At 46.4% G+C, this 15,231-nt stretch overlaps 2 protein-coding genes across 4 annotated transcripts in view; one reads left to right on the forward strand and one right to left on the reverse strand.

Moving 5' to 3' along the window:
* The window catches only part of LOC135401068 (phospholipid scramblase 1-like), a 99,211-nt gene that overhangs the window by 33,828 nt on the left and 50,152 nt on the right, over nucleotides 1-15,231 (reverse strand). The gene's annotated exons all lie outside the window — the stretch shown is intronic.
* LOC135401067 (organic cation transporter protein-like) lies at nucleotides 464-11,239 on the forward strand. 3 transcript variants are annotated; one of them, XM_064633209.1, is made up of 11 exons: nucleotides 464-763; nucleotides 3,028-3,217; nucleotides 3,293-3,396; nucleotides 4,791-4,945; nucleotides 5,331-5,499; nucleotides 5,810-5,957; nucleotides 6,021-6,118; nucleotides 6,184-6,398; nucleotides 7,215-7,396; nucleotides 7,467-7,609; nucleotides 11,029-11,239. In XM_064633209.1, exons 1-11 carry the CDS (start codon nucleotides 546-548, stop codon nucleotides 11,090-11,092), a joined length of 1,686 nt encoding a protein of 561 aa, XP_064489279.1. In that variant the 5' UTR covers nucleotides 464-545; the 3' UTR covers nucleotides 11,093-11,239. The 3 variants fall into 3 exon arrangements, with proteins under 3 accessions (XP_064489279.1, XP_064489277.1, XP_064489278.1); XM_064633207.1 differs by having other exon boundaries at nucleotides 5,810-6,118; XM_064633208.1 differs by having other exon boundaries at nucleotides 3,314-3,396; nucleotides 5,810-6,118.

The following is a 15,231-nucleotide window of genomic DNA, read 5'->3' on the forward strand; positions in this document are numbered from 1 at the left end:
CCATCGAGCGAATAATCATAGCGCTATCGACGGACATAACAAACAACAACTTTATTTGTGACCTTGGAGAGTGGGGAGTTTCATCGCCACAGGCGATACTCTACCCCATTGCTGGATGGAATGGGGGGAATAAAATAACGAGCCCCTTCACAATAACGATCGAAGTCCGATGGTGTCCAGAAATGTCAGAAGAGCTTTGAGCGCAGAGCGTTGCTGGGCTGGAGTGGGCCAGGACACGACATCTTGCCTAATCGACGGACATCGACGGACAATCTTGACATCGACGGACATCTTGCCTAATAAACTGCCCAATAGTTACGAAAGATGCCATCGCAAAAGTCACATTCGTTGCACGTCCTCGGGTTTTCCACGGCATTAATTGCGACTTTCGAGCTATAAGAAAATACTTTGTCGACAGGGCTATTGCCATCGTCACGTGCCTCGACCGTCATCATCACGTGAAAGTCGGTGCTGAATGTCGCGCGAGGGAGTTTCGTTCTTCCCGTTTGTTTTTATGCGTATATAGTGTCAGAAATAGCAACGCTATGCAGAAGGCGAAATGCTACATTTCGGCATTGGTCAAGCGCGCTTCTGTTGTGCCAGAATGGCCTCCAGAAGTAGAAGTGACTGAAGATGAGGTTTTCTGCATCTACGGTTACGGTCCCTACCAGAAAGAGCTTTTTCATTTCGGATTCTTAGCGGCGGTAGCGCTCGCTTGCAACCATCTGCTCAGCGTCGTCATAGCTCCTGACGTGGTCCACAGGTACGTCAGCACTATCCATGACCGTAGGAAAGGCCCAGTACTAGAACGCAGTGCAGTCAGTGACAGGAATGGGTTACTACGTGTGCGATGGACGGCTCGGATGTAGTTCCGTATACGAACTTGCCAGTCTGCTTAGTGTGCCGTTTTGCTCAAGTCTGCTTGTCCTTAAAAAAAAAGAGTAAAAGCATAAGTAAAAATGAAAGAAGTACATACCAAATCGATGTATGGAAGCATTACAAAAAGGAGCGCCCTCGATCATTTGGTACACCCCTTTCTGTGACACTGAACAAATTAAGCACGTCAGGGAGCAGAAAACCTGAGCCAAACGAGGTGTGGATGGAGGCTGCCATCTTGTGAAACGAGGAGCAGAACACTGAAAAAAATGACACAACTGAAGCTTTCTAAAGATTTATTATGTGCGTATGTATTTTAAATATTTAATATATTTAATATGTACAAGATTTCGTAAAACGCGGAGGAGTAGATTATGTGTTAATCAACGGAGAGGATCGGTATGCCACGATCTGTAATTTTTTTTATTCCGTGTTAACGCCGCGAAGCAACTGTGGCTATGAGCGACGTACAGATGTGGACAGACGGAGAGAGGACAGCAGGTAGGAGTTGGGGACAGAGTGTTAATTAGTATGCGTCCCGGGCCGACTTCAGGGGGAACTGTGCGGACATTCGTCTGGATAGTCTTCGGGAGACCCAGACCTGAGAAGACGTTTAAAGATAAATATTTGGTAATAATACAGAAGGTGAGCTGAAGCACAGGAAGGCAAAGCTTTTTAACATCGAACAGTAAAAGAAATTCGAGAATTAAGCGAAACAAAAGAGGGAAAAAAGGTAATTCCTGCACGGGCACAAGGGCCGGCGCCGATTTTACGAGGGGTGTTAAAGTCAAACCGGTACTTTCTGTCTCCTGGGTGTACAAATTGCTCGCGCTACTTCTTTTTCGTCATTTTCACACGCGACAGGCCTTCGCGTTCACGACGTGGTGGTCCAAAGTTTGTGCAAAACGGAAGACACGTGCTGGACACGATGGCCGACAACGAGGTGAGCACGCACATCGAACAGGGAATTGTCATGAAGTTTCTCGTGAATGAAGGCGTAAAGTCATCTGAAATTCACAGAAGACTTCAGGCACAGTATGGCCACGATACACTTAGCCGCAGCAAAGCGTTTGAGTGGTGCAAACGGTTCTGAGACGGCCGTACATCAGTGCAGGACGATCCCGGCCGACGGCTCAGAGCCTGTTCCTGAGAACATCTAACTTGTGGAGCGCGTGATCCTGAAGGACCGACGGATAACATGTCTCGAACTGGCTCGAAAGACGGACCTTCCTGTGGGAACGTTGAACGCTATCATTCATGAACACCTCCAGTTTCGGAAAGTCAGTGCCCGTTGGGTCCCGAGGCAGTTCTCCGTGTTTGACCGGCAGAGAAGACTGGAAATCTCCCAAGAGCTATGGTACCGTTTCGACACTGAAGGACAGCCGTTCCTTGATCGGATCATCACGTGCGATGAAACGTGGGTGCACCATTTCACTCCTGAGTCTAAACGTGCATCAAAACAGTGGAAGCATACAGGCTCGCCAGCTCCCAAGAAGTTCCGAAGCACCCCGTCTGCGAGTAAGGTCATGACCACGGTTTTCTGGGACAAGGCTGGCGTTGTCCATGTTGATATTCTGCCCAGTGGTACCACCATCAATAGTGCATATTACTGCCAGGTTCTCAGGGATGTGCATAAGGCGCTGAAGCAAAAGCGGCCGGGCCTCATCACCAAAGGAGCCCTCATCCTACAGGACAATGCACGCCCGCATACAGCGCATCTCACGATACGCACCTTACACGAACTTGTCTGGGAGTTGCTGCCACATCCCTCTTACAGTCCAGACCTCGCCCCCAGCGATTTCCATCTCTTCGGGCCACTGAAGGCGTTCCTTGGGGGGTCGCCACTTCAGCTGCGACGACGAGGTCAAGAATGCGGTCCGATCATGGCTGCTACGCGCCGGTAAGGATTTCTACGCTGCTGGCATCCAAGCCTTCGTGAAACGCTGGGACTAGTGCATTAGCGCAGCTGGTGATTACGTTGAAATATAAAACTAATTTCTCGCCTGTAAGTTCATTTTACTTTTGCGAAAAATGAAAAGTCCCGGTTTGACTTGAACACCCCTCGTAGTTGCCCATATAGTCTTTGTAGACGTACGCGGCCTGCGTATGAAATTTCTCGCAGGGTAAGAATTCACACCATTACCAACGCAGATGCATCAGCCCTCAGAGTGCGACAAACCTAAGCCTGGACGACTGGCTACATGCATCTGGAGAGAACAGTAGCAGCGTCGACGAATGCAACATTTATATCGGGCCTGACAACGCGACGGGTAACTTTTCCATCGTCGCATGTAACCACTGGGAATACCCCAGCCATAGACCAAAGACTGTTGTGGACCAGGTACGAAGAGCGCAAAATATCTCTTGTACCACACGCGTCTACCATAATAATTATAGTGGATGTGTTTCTTTATAGTGGGACTTGGTGTGTTCGCAGGGCTGGCTGGTGTCGCTGAGTGCATCCGTTTATATGTTGGGAAGCTTGCTAGGCCTTATCATTTTCGGCAATATTAGTGACAGGTAACAGTCCTTGACTGTTTCTCTCTTTCCGCTCCGATAACGACACATGCTAAAGGAACGACACGGGTAAAATGCTCTTTGCGTGACCCCGTATACTGCAACAGCCATCGCATGCAGCATATAGCGTGAGAATTTTAGGAAGAGGTCTAGCGGCGTATCACCGTCCGGGTATCCCCGTTAATGGCGGCGAAGTGTGATTTTGTAGAAGCCTGTGCTTTCTGCTCTCGGGAAAGCGCGTTCCTTACAAGGCCTTCACCTTTGCGTACCGTTAAAGAACGGGTATATGGAACAGTCGCAACGTGATAATGATTAACATGGTTTGGCGCATAATCGCCGAAGCACCCATCCAAGAATTATCAACGCCAGGTGTAGTGCACTTTGCACTTCTGAAACGCATGAGTCATGGTCCTGTTCCCTCTGCCACTATAGGACCATTGAATCCTTGCCGCGTTACCCTAACGTTTATGGGCAAGAGGAATGCTGTTACCTATAACATGTGTTATAATGTCTCCGCCTCGCCTATATACGTGTGTCAGATTCTGAGTCTGAGACAGAAGCGTTAAAATCAGCAGTACAACGAACTAACAAATGTGGTACTATAATACGAAGTTTTATCCTCATTAAGGTTTGTGTGAGATGTGCCCCTAAGCCATGGTGTCTAACCGGAACTGAACCGCTCTTTTTTTCCGGAACCGGAATCGAGCCGAGCTACTTTCTTTTTTTTTTTTTTTTTTTTCATCTCGGAAAGTACTGGTCCGAACCCATTCGGCAAACGGTTCAGCGTTTGTTTATTCATTTATTTTTCGTACGCTTGGACACGGGTGATATGAAAAGTGAGAAGGACACCCTAGTCGAAGGCTAAAACTGCCTCATGTGCTGCAGTGTTATCGAAAATGGTGTGGTACACTATTCTCGTAATCCGTTCGGTCATGCGCTTTGTGTCTGTGTTTGGGACAGGACCCTGATGTGAGCCGCGTTTTTTTTTGTTTTTTTTTTCTTGCAACAGCGTACATTATACGAATAGCAGTGAGTAAAGTGGGTAGGTCACACTCAAGTCATCATGCATGTTAATGTGCCCGTGGAAAAGCTTGAATGCTGTTCAGTACCCTCCAGAGTACCAGAGAATATTGGTACTACTTGTACTGCAGTTCCGCTGAACTGTTATGAACCCGAACAAAGTGGTTCGAACCGTTATTTCTACGCTCCGGAGCTGAAACGGAACCGAACCAAAGTCCCTGAACCTGAACGGAACCCCTAAAATTTTTCTGTTCGACACCCCACCCTAAACGACATTGTCGCAGTGGCTACTTCGATAAACTCGAAGAGGAAACTTCGTATTTTTGCATGCCACGACGTCTGTCACATGTAGGCGTTTTCTTGCACGTTTCCTGCAGAATTGGACGACGCCCCGTCATCATACTTGCAACCATACTCGTGGTGATCGCAGGCATAGGAGTGCTTGCGGCGTCCTCTTTCAAAGCATTTCTGATATTCCGAATGCTAGTCGGCGCAGGTGCAATCATTGTGTACGAAACGGTGCTTGTACTCAGTAAGTTTCTGTTCAACTATTCAGCGTGTTGTCGAATGTGTATTTGTCGTAGTGACCAGGATTCCAAGCGAATGTCTACTTTCGAAATATGTACGACCTACACTGTTAAAATAGAACTTCACCGCATAGCACGTTCCTAGTCAACCGCCATTCAGAATATCATCATTGTGTGTAATGATTTGTTCAAAGCAGGGGGAGGAGCCTATCTGGGACATGCATAATGTGTCCCAGATAGGCGCCTCCTCCCATTTTCAGCAAATAAGGAAACAGAATGATATCATTCGGAATGATAATTGGCTAGGAGCGTGCTATGTGGTGAAGTTCTGTTTTAACAGCTTATTTGGGAACAGAATGAATACTGGTAATATATTGGTACTCTGTGCAGCTGTCGAAACTGTGGACCCCAGCTATAGGTGCTACACCTGCTTGGGGTACCACATCGGATGGGGATTCGGCTGTGTATACCTTGGAATTGTGGGATGGTTGTTGCATGGTTGGCTGTACATCCAAGGCTTCGTCATGGTACCCAGCGTTGCCCTCCTCCGTGGTCTTGCGTATGAATGCTTTCTTTTTTTTTATTATTATTATTAAGAGTGAAGGTGCCTTGTATCAGCTTGTGAAATCTCAAGGCATCGAGAGATTTGAGGCAAAAGTCTTTAATGGCGTTGAGATGTTCAGTGTTTTTTGAACATAGGCAGCAGCACGAAGAAACAGCAAGAACCGCTAACGCAACGTCACGTGCATCCGTGCAATGAAAATTTACGCGTAGATCTTGCATCTGAACCTTCTATGGGCTAAATTATACGATTAGCTGCAACGCTGTGGAAATACACCCAATATTTTCAGAGAACCTACTTCCTGCAGGTCGCTTCCAGAATCACCGAGATGGCTGATGGCGACCGGACGTTTCGACGAGGCTGAACTGGCTGTCTCATACGCCATCAAGAAAAATCTGCCGCAGGAGATGGCAGCTCAGAAAATGTGGCAGAAGCTCAGGAGGGATTTAGAATCAGTACGCCTTTTCCTCTGTCTTTCGACACCAATCATCCTGAGCCGCACTCTCGTTTGTTTGAAGGCCTACGACAAGAGCGCGCCCTATAAGACAGCCTCGGCATTCGACCTGCTGAGGACGCCGAAGTTGAGGAGCAGAACACTTATCCTCTTCTACACGTGGTAAGAAACGTCCAGATAAGTGAATTCCGAAATATTGTCTCACAAAATTAATTTTCTCATCGCAGGTTTGCAATATCGTTCACCTATTATGCTATTTCTTTGAACGTCGGCCGCCTGGCAGGGAACGTGTACGTCAGCTTTCTCCTGAGTGCTTCCGTTGAGGTTCCCGCATACTTATCCACCTTGGTCGTACTCTCTATGTACAAACGCAAGACCACCCAATCTGCCACGTTGCTCTGCAGCGCGTTCGCGTGTGCTGGGGCCGCTTTATTGCGTGAAGGTAACCTGCACTCCTGCAGCACACTAGTGCGGTGCTAGACAGCAGTTCTCAGAACACGAAGTGGCGTCACTGGATTACTCCCATCTCATCTCAAGTATAATCATTAAAACCTCCAGGGACCTTAGCAGTTCCACCAGCACCATGAACTGCTGGCACGTGCCTCCTTCTCTCCGACTTTGCGATATCGTCGAGGGAGAGAGTAACCCCGCTCTCCCGTTCCACGAACTTTTGTCCAGCACTGCAGAATCGATAAGGATAGTTACATTCGACTCAGCAATTAACGCAAACCACACGCCGTCGTTCGGCCATAGGACAAAGCCATCAGCCATAATCCCTATGGATGAAAAGAACTGAAAAAGCAACCACGATAGTGGTTGCTTAGACTGGGACTTAGCCCGTATTTGTTTTTCTTGACCCTTGGACATCTTGAGTTGTATTTGTCTTGCGTTTTCACTTGGTTTTTTGCGTCCTCCTCCTAATTTCTCTCGTACTTGCGTGTACTTGAGTAGCCCGTCCCCCCTTTGTCTGGACTCATATATCCACATTTTTATTTTCCGATCAATCAATCAGGGTATTGAAATGAATGCAAAATCGTGGGGGGCAAATCACGTGTGGATATACTAGGACTGGCTCGACAGAGCTTTGCATATCATCTATCCATCGACTGACTGACTGACTGACTGACGAACTTTTTTGCACAACAATGCAAGAATTGAGTAGTACATATCGAGGAAACACCCATGGCTTATGGCGGAGACTGGGTGTGAAAAAGCCCAGTAAGCTGTAGTGGAGCTATGGAGCCTCTTTTGATTTCAGACAAGTCGTGGATGGCCATTTCGTTCACCCTATTGGGCAAGTTCATGATAGCGGCCGCGTTCAGTGTGGTGTCCGTCTACTCCCTGGAGATCTTCCCCACAGTGCTACGCAACGTCGGCATGTGCTACAGTGCCATCTTCGCTAAGGCGGCGGCAGCCATCGCGCCCTTTGTAAAGGAGCTCGTACGTGTCATCTTTCCCCACGCGTCACATTATGCCTGTACATCCTGGTGTTGAATCAGTTATATTTCAGGGTGAAGCGACTCAAGATAGAGTACCGTACGTCCTTTACGTTGTTCTATGTGGGTTGAGCGGACTTCTGGTTCTGCTCCTGCCAGAGACGAAGCTGGCCGTTCTTCCAGACACAGTAAAGGAAGCCGAAGTTTCTGAAGCTCAGTAAGAAATTGGTGTACTGTTTCAAAGGAAACGAAACTGAACTTAGGGCACCTCGAGGTCAGTCAAGGCCGTGCATGTGAAACCGCCCTAAAAAAGTCGGGAACGCGCGAGTTGGAGTTCTGAATAGTGATGGGCAAAGCACCTCAAAATTGTACTTCAAGTACAGCACAAAGGTACCACATTACAAAGGCACTTAAAGTAAAGTACAAAATCATTCGCAAAGTACTTAAGTACTTTACAAATTTAGGTACTATCGCTGAACATTTCGACATTTGGTTGTCATAAAATGTGAGGTAGTTTTGTTTCGACTGTTATCTTTAGAAAGCTTTTAGCTAGCATTTTTGCGAAGTTAGAAAGCATAGATAGCTTGCAGCTGACTCATTAATATGAACCGAAACAAATTATCTTACGACCAAGCTTTGTGTTGATATAGCCAACAGTAGACCAATTAAAATGTATTTTAATTAAAGTACAAGTACTGAGAAATGTACTTAAGATAGTAAGTACTTCCCGCTCGGTGCCCGCTGTAAAACGACGCAACACCATTGAACAACATACACATTTAATATACACTAATATTGTTACTTATCGACTGAGTCCATGTTGGTGCAAGGGGCAATGTTTCTCTCATATGTAATTCATGCGCATCAACGTACCTATCGTTTCACTGAAATACGGCAGTCATCGATAGAGTCACTAAATATGGGGCTGAGTAGCGACAATGTGCTAACTGAGCCACGCCGGCGAGCGACCCCGCCGTCTTGGGTCAGGCGCGGCTGCGTCGCCTAGCAATAGGACGCCAATGCCCCCTTCTCCGGTAGAGAACAACGCGCTGTCCAGCCTTGGGTCACTAAATAAGCTTAGCTTCAGAGTGTCGACACTGAGAAGGAGCGCCATCTTGTTTCCGCACCACACCGGTACCATCCCAAGCTGAGGATCAAAGAGAACTAACATAATGCTCGCTGTGGGACAGAGAAGTGTGTATGACTATTGTGCGAGGCCGTCAACCTTGATGAGCTGCTTGCAGGAGAAAGGAACAGTCCACCCGCGTATACGATAGATGGCATCGTTCGCTAAAATGCGCCTGAAGTGCGCGTGGCTACCGTGGCACGGAAACAAGATAGCGCCATAGCGCATGCTCGCTCTTGGAACTCAGTGTCGATACTCTGAAGCGAAGCTTATCTAGTGACTCTAGTCGCGACAGCTCGCAACCCAGGAAACGGGTTTGGCGTGGAGGTGACTAAACATGGACGGCCAGTTCTCCGAAGGACAAAGCACGTGACACGATCGGCCCAATCGCCGGCGCCGAACGGCGGTACCGGCGCGGAAAAGGAATGCGATACTCTGTACCGCTATCTAGTGACTCTAGTCGTCGAAAAAGCCAGACAGCGGCGGGATTATTCATTTCAATTGTCCATGTTCTTGGGCGCCCTGAGGCTCTTGTTGTGTTCGTCTGTTGTGCGCTTCCGCCTCAGAACAGTTACTTTCGTAGACATTACTTAGTTACATCGTGTTCAGTTAGGGACCTTTCACTGAAAATGAGGATAATGGCAACGACAAAGTTGCTTTTGCAAGAGGGATATCAACAGGGCTGGCCAGGCAGCTTAGGATCTGGGTCATAACCGTCAGGGAAATGCCACGTCATGTTCGCTATAGTTTGTATCATTTCGGCCCTACGTCTACACTCCTAACAAAGCGGTGTACTGTAACTCCATTTTGGGGAGTACACCCTTGTCACATATGTCACCGATCACCCTTTGGAGTGTACAATTACTGCTCTCCATCAGAGGTGGGCAAATGCCCTCACGATCTTTGCCCTCACCTCAATTTTCATCCCAGATGTTTTTCCTCACCTCACTTCACCTCAACCTCCTTCTAAAATTTTCCTCACCTCACCTCAATTTGTTTCTGAAAGATGTTCCTCAACTCACCTCATCTCAACATTTTCCAGAAGACTTTTTCCTCACCTCACCTCAGCCTTCATTCTAAAGTATCTTCCTGACCTCACCTTACCTCACCCTTCCTTCTAAAATATATTCACCTCATCTCACTTCAACCTACTTCTTATAATTTTTGGCCTAGTCTCACCTTAACCTGTTTCTGTAAAACGCTTTCACTTCACAATTGCTCTTTCAATTAGGAGTGGTGTCGCTCATAGCCACAGATGCTACGCGGCGCTAACACGGAGTCAAAAAGGATTAGGAGCGGGTGGGTGTACCGTTGTAGTTGGCTTTTTACTGCTTCGTTTGTTGATTCCTCACAACAAGTTACAAGTACCCACAACTAAGATTACCTTGCTTGGTTCGTCCTTGTTGCAACAAATATCCACTACAAGTAGAATCAGCAAAAAATTGGACGTACGGTACATGGGTAGAGAAGTTTCACAAACCGAGCGATTTTGAGTTGTTTGTTTTTCATACTGGCAAAACAGGAATGGCGTTTATCGAGTATCTCGATCTCAAGCGAGAATAAGAATGGAGCTGTGGAAATCGTTTTCGGGATGGTATATGCAGCTGTACTTCGAATTACTTGTACATTTTATATATTATTAATATATTATATAAATATTATCTAAATAGCAGACGTATTCATCTGTAGCTGGAATTCGGTGACCTTTTCTTCAAGCCCCTTGTTTCGAAGCAATCAGGTAGACGTGCTGTACAGATTTCTAATGACTTATGTGGTGTTGATCTAACCACTTGAAGCACACGGAACAATATTGACTTGTTCATGTGTCTCACATCATGTATGTGACTGAACCTGAGATTGATTCTATTGAAATCTAAGCTAAATACATAAAGCACACACAAGCTATATTCACTTGTATACGTGTATCTGATCTGACACGTCTATCATGTATCTGACTCAACTGAAAGTCTCAAACTAACGGGCTTACAGCGAACACGTTTTAGTGTAGAGAGCCTAATGCTTACAGTACAAAAACATTTCTGCTACCTTGGTAATAGAAACAGCTCGCTCTCGGTGCCCTTTTAAGCGATCGCGCAATTGAAAATAGCCGCTCTACATCTCCTCAACCACCCACTCAAACATTTTTCGTCACCTCACCTCAATCTCAATTTCAAATTTTTCCTCTCCTCACCTCACCTCAACGTGCGTGAGGAAAGGGTGAGGGTGAATTACTCCTCGTGAGGATGCCCACCTCTGCTGTCCATTACCCCCGTTAAGGAGTCTCCTCACTCCCTTAACGGACGAGACTCCTCAACGAGGGTAATGGGGAGTAATTGTACACACCAAAGGGAGTGATATATGTGGCAAGGGTGTACACTCCAAAGAGGAGTCTACACACCTGTCTTTTTGTGTCTTTTGTTAAACGGTGAAGGTTGTGCTAAAATTAGCATTTCTCCATAAAAAACTGTGCTGTCGATGGTATTCATTTGTTTATACTGGTGCAATTTCAGGCTTAAACGCTACTATGGAACGGCACAGTCATATCAACAGCTTGAGGCGACGCTCCTGAACTGATTTCCTGCAGCTGCGGACAGCGCGAATAAGGCCAGCAATATGTGCCGATACATGGCTTTCCTCGTTCTTTGTATTTCCTCATGGATTAACTAATAACGGAAATGGCAGTGCCGAAGTCACAAATGAATAAATGTACTGCATCTGTCATTACGTGTTGACAGAGCCTCGTGACATTACAACCCTGACTTCCGTATTGTCATGTGTATGTCATATGTGTGCACGTCTGCCGTGTGGATTCTAGATTTGTAATCGTGATCCTCCAGGAGAGTTGCACACACTTAATTAGCCATACACTGAATTAGACGCGTTGTAATAATTGGTGTGCAAAGGAATTTATTCCCTATTTGTTCCCTCGCCATTATTCATTACAAGATTGCGTTCAGGTGTTGTTGCTCCCCAGCCCCGTTTTGGAAAAGATAGCTGGCTTCTAGCTTGACCCAAACCGCACATACCCTTGTATGTACGTACGTGCACGTACCCTTGTAGATTGTATCAACGAGGTGTGGCATAGGCACAGTGGCGTTACTGACGGCGATAGACACAATGGTTGACTACGTGTTCCATGCTACATATTAGCTTCGCGGTAGCATTTGCGTGGGGAAGTTACTCTGCTCTTGTGAATCTTTGCAACATTAACTTAAGTTCCAAAATTATATTCTGTCGGAAGTCACTGCACGACTGCTATGCAAGTGGCGGCAAGGAATCTGATGGTCGGTGGCTGGTTGTGCTATTCACACTATCCAGCTGTTCGATCCGCCGGTTTCTTCTAGTTGAAACAACTATACTTAGAATGTGCAGCATAGCATATCCGTCTATTTGCTTCGCAGCTTATCACGGTTAGCTCCGTCTCAAACCTCTCGTCAGCTCGCCGTCGCATCGTCAGCTCCTGTCTCAAGCCTTTGCTTATAGAGAAGACACGTCTTGCAGCGGCGTTGATCACGTGGCTGTGTCTCGGAAGGGGCGTGTTCGCGTCACATCGATAACACAACTATAGATACGGTGACCGCTCCCCCGTGTTTGTGGGTGTGTGCACAACCACCCACAAGTTCTCTCACGGGCAGATGCTCATCACGTGGAGGTTCAAAAGCTTTCAATAAATATTACCACAGCGATCAACAAACAAGATTAAGTGATTTCAGGCTAGTCGGCTGAAGGATGCAGCACTCGGGCAGCATATTTAAACATCAAATGTACTGAAGCACGTTATGCGTGTCGGATACTTTCAATATGTCTTCGTGTTGATAAAAGTGTTACACTGATCAAGCACCTGAGCATAAAGAAACGCTGCTGTAGGCAAAACCAAGGGTGATGAGGTCACAGCAAAGGCATTTCGTGTAACGTTTGTTTCAAGTGTGTTACATATTCCAGCAAATATAAGTACCTGGGTCCACACAAATGGCTTGCAAACTATGGGGCCGTGTCTCCTCAATGAGCGCACAATAATATATCACGAATTCCCAAAGGCATTGGTGCTCACTTGGCGAAATTTCGTCGAGCAAACGGTTGTCTTTTTTCTTTTTTTCTCCCCGTCTTGGGTAATATTTTTTTTTTCATTTACAACCATTTACTGCGCTTAAAATATTCTTTGCTGTTATACAGGTATTCTCTCCTCCTTTCTCCCTCATCGATATCGACGACAAACATGTACAGGGACGACGTTGTCACTTAATTAAGGAAGATGCGGGCTTCCCCACGTTGTACGCTATACAGGGTGCACTGCAGCAATACAAAATACAGAATAGAAGGCAGTAAAACAGGAATAAAAGTATTATTATGCCCTCTCTTGTCGTGGTACTGCATAAAAAAAAGCTCGCCGTTGTCGGCGCAGAAGTGGGCAACGTCACGACTAACACTCCGACATATGCCTGACAGCGTCTGAGGAAAGACCCCCGACAGCACAGCCGGCACCGCGGGATTCGAACCACAGTACCCCGCAGTCTCGACGTGACATGGACAGCGCGCTGCCAGTTTTCTCCGCTTCTATTTTTTTTTTAATTTCGTGGTAGCGCCGCGAAGCAACTGCGGCTATGAGCGGCGTACAGACGTGGACAGATGGAGAGAGGACAGCAGGAAGGAGTGGGGGGACGGGGGGTTAGTGTGCGTCCTGGGCCGACTTCGGAAAACCCAGGGAAAACCTCAGACAGCACAGCCGGTGACAGGATTCGAACCCGTGTCACCTCCCAGTCTCGGCGTGGAAAGCGATCATCTTAACCACTATGCCACGGGAGCTGGTCCCGCTTCTATTACTCTTTTTGCTGTGAAACTTTCAATGCAGGTTCACGTTATGCGAAGAACCATCTTTAACGTTTATCTGGAATAACGTGTGATGACCTGTCTCATCCCCTCAACGATTTCCATTCTTTTTTAATACGCAATACTCAGCCACGCCAGCTGGTCACTCTCTTGTTAGCCAATGAGAGCTGGTATATTTTTGAAATAAATAAAATGAATTTGAAAGACGTTTCAGCATAATTCCAAAGTATCACCCTTTTTTTAGCACCCTAACTCAGATATGTGCGTACTTGAGTATATCTCTTTATAGGCGTCCCCGTGTCGCTCAATACTTTTTCCTGCGGAATATTCGTACCAAAGCTTAGATTTTCCTGAGCGTGATCCGGTGTGCCCTGGACAGTTTTCGTGAGTACGATGCCCTGCTATTTCAGTCCAATCTTTCCTTTTCTTATCTCGAGTCAGCATGCTCAGCAGGCCTGTTGCGCCCTTGTTTATCTATCTGTCACCTTATCTACGAGAGCCCTTGCCTGGCATTCCAAAGTGAAACCAATTTCTTTTTTAACGATGCGAAACTTCATGTGAGAAATACGAGAAGTTCAAATTTAGGTGTCAGGTTTAGGAGTCACTCACCACTCGGCAATTTTATCATAACCCCTCCCCCCAAATAGATATTTTTGCTATAAAAGGAAAAAAAAAAACACGCAATTATTATCGGAAAGTGCCAGGATGTCGCTATTCAACCTCGTCACCATGCACATCATCGTTCTTAACTGAGAGTCCTGCCAACCGCCTCTGTGAAGGAGCTTGATTTTGTTGTTGTTGGTTGATTTTCTTTTACTATGCCAGCATCCGTGCGTCGATGTCTGAAGCGAGGGATCTCACGTGTCTCATGTATTTTCATGTTATCTCAAGTAATCAAAACCGAACTTCGCCTCCGTCTAATTTACATTATTGTACGATCGCATGCATGCGCTGATCTAGCGCCAAGAGGGGGAAAACAAGATTAGATTTCACTCGCGTGAGAATCAGCGCCACAAAAGCAAACAGAAGTGTTGACGGAGGGATATCGAGACAATCAACATCAACGGTGAACAACATTAGAAGGCGATAAAATGCCGTAGATATTAGATGCTCTATATACAGTAAGAGGTCGCCATAATCCACGCAAAGAATACACACGAAAGGCACAATAAGACAATAAATACATTTAAAAAGCAACGCCAAGAAGCACCCTGGAATGCGTAAAAAAATAAGCGCCTCCCGGTCGAGGTGAAGTAAATAGGAAAGACATGGGAAGTCTCATGTTTCATATATCCGGGAAACAATTTTAAGCTTTACGTTGGTTCTCAACCTGTCATTCACAAGTGGTGACGCAATTCAACTAATGACACCGTCTCTGCCCATAAGAGATATAAAAACTCATCTTGCTGAGTCAAGCTGAGCTCGACAGCAGGCACCTTACCAATGTCACGAAATAATGTAGCATATTAAAACTTAAGAGCAGCGTAGAGAGGAGATTTGATGTGTTCTCGCCTTCACATAGCTGTTAAATTTAAAAATGGCGCGCAGTGACACTTTGTCAGTCTGGCAGCACACCGACACACGAAGTTGAACACAGACCAAACGCCGGGAGACATAATATTGTGCTTATAAAAATACGCGCACTTCACATACCACGGCAACAAAACAATACGGGCGTCATCACCGTCTGATGACGCACAATGACGCTGATGAGTACGTGTACTATAAATACACGGTACACATGGCAAAGTACACTTTCGTGAGCAGAAAAAAAACAGAAAAAGGCTACGTCGTATGGATCCCGAGTTGAAACCGCTTATCTGCTTGTGTGCCAAACTCGGGGCTGAACCGAACCAAAAATGCTGCAAAAATGTCGAGGTTTCCAT

This window comes from Ornithodoros turicata, chromosome 7, assembly GCF_037126465.1.
Source record: "Ornithodoros turicata isolate Travis chromosome 7, ASM3712646v1, whole genome shotgun sequence".
NCBI lineage: Eukaryota > Metazoa > Arthropoda > Arachnida > Ixodida > Argasidae > Ornithodoros > Ornithodoros turicata.

Coding starts and splice junctions, on each gene's coding strand:
- LOC135401067 (XM_064633207.1), top strand. CDS start 546: ATGCAGAAGGCGAAATGCTACATTTCGGCATTGGTCAAGCGCGCTTCT. Junction 6,119..6,183: donor CTTATCCTCTTCTACACGTG/GTAAGAAACGTC, acceptor TTCTCATCGCAG/GTTTGCAATATCGTTCACCT. Junction 7,397..7,466: donor CGCCCTTTGTAAAGGAGCTC/GTACGTGTCATC, acceptor GTTATATTTCAG/GGTGAAGCGACTCAAGATAG.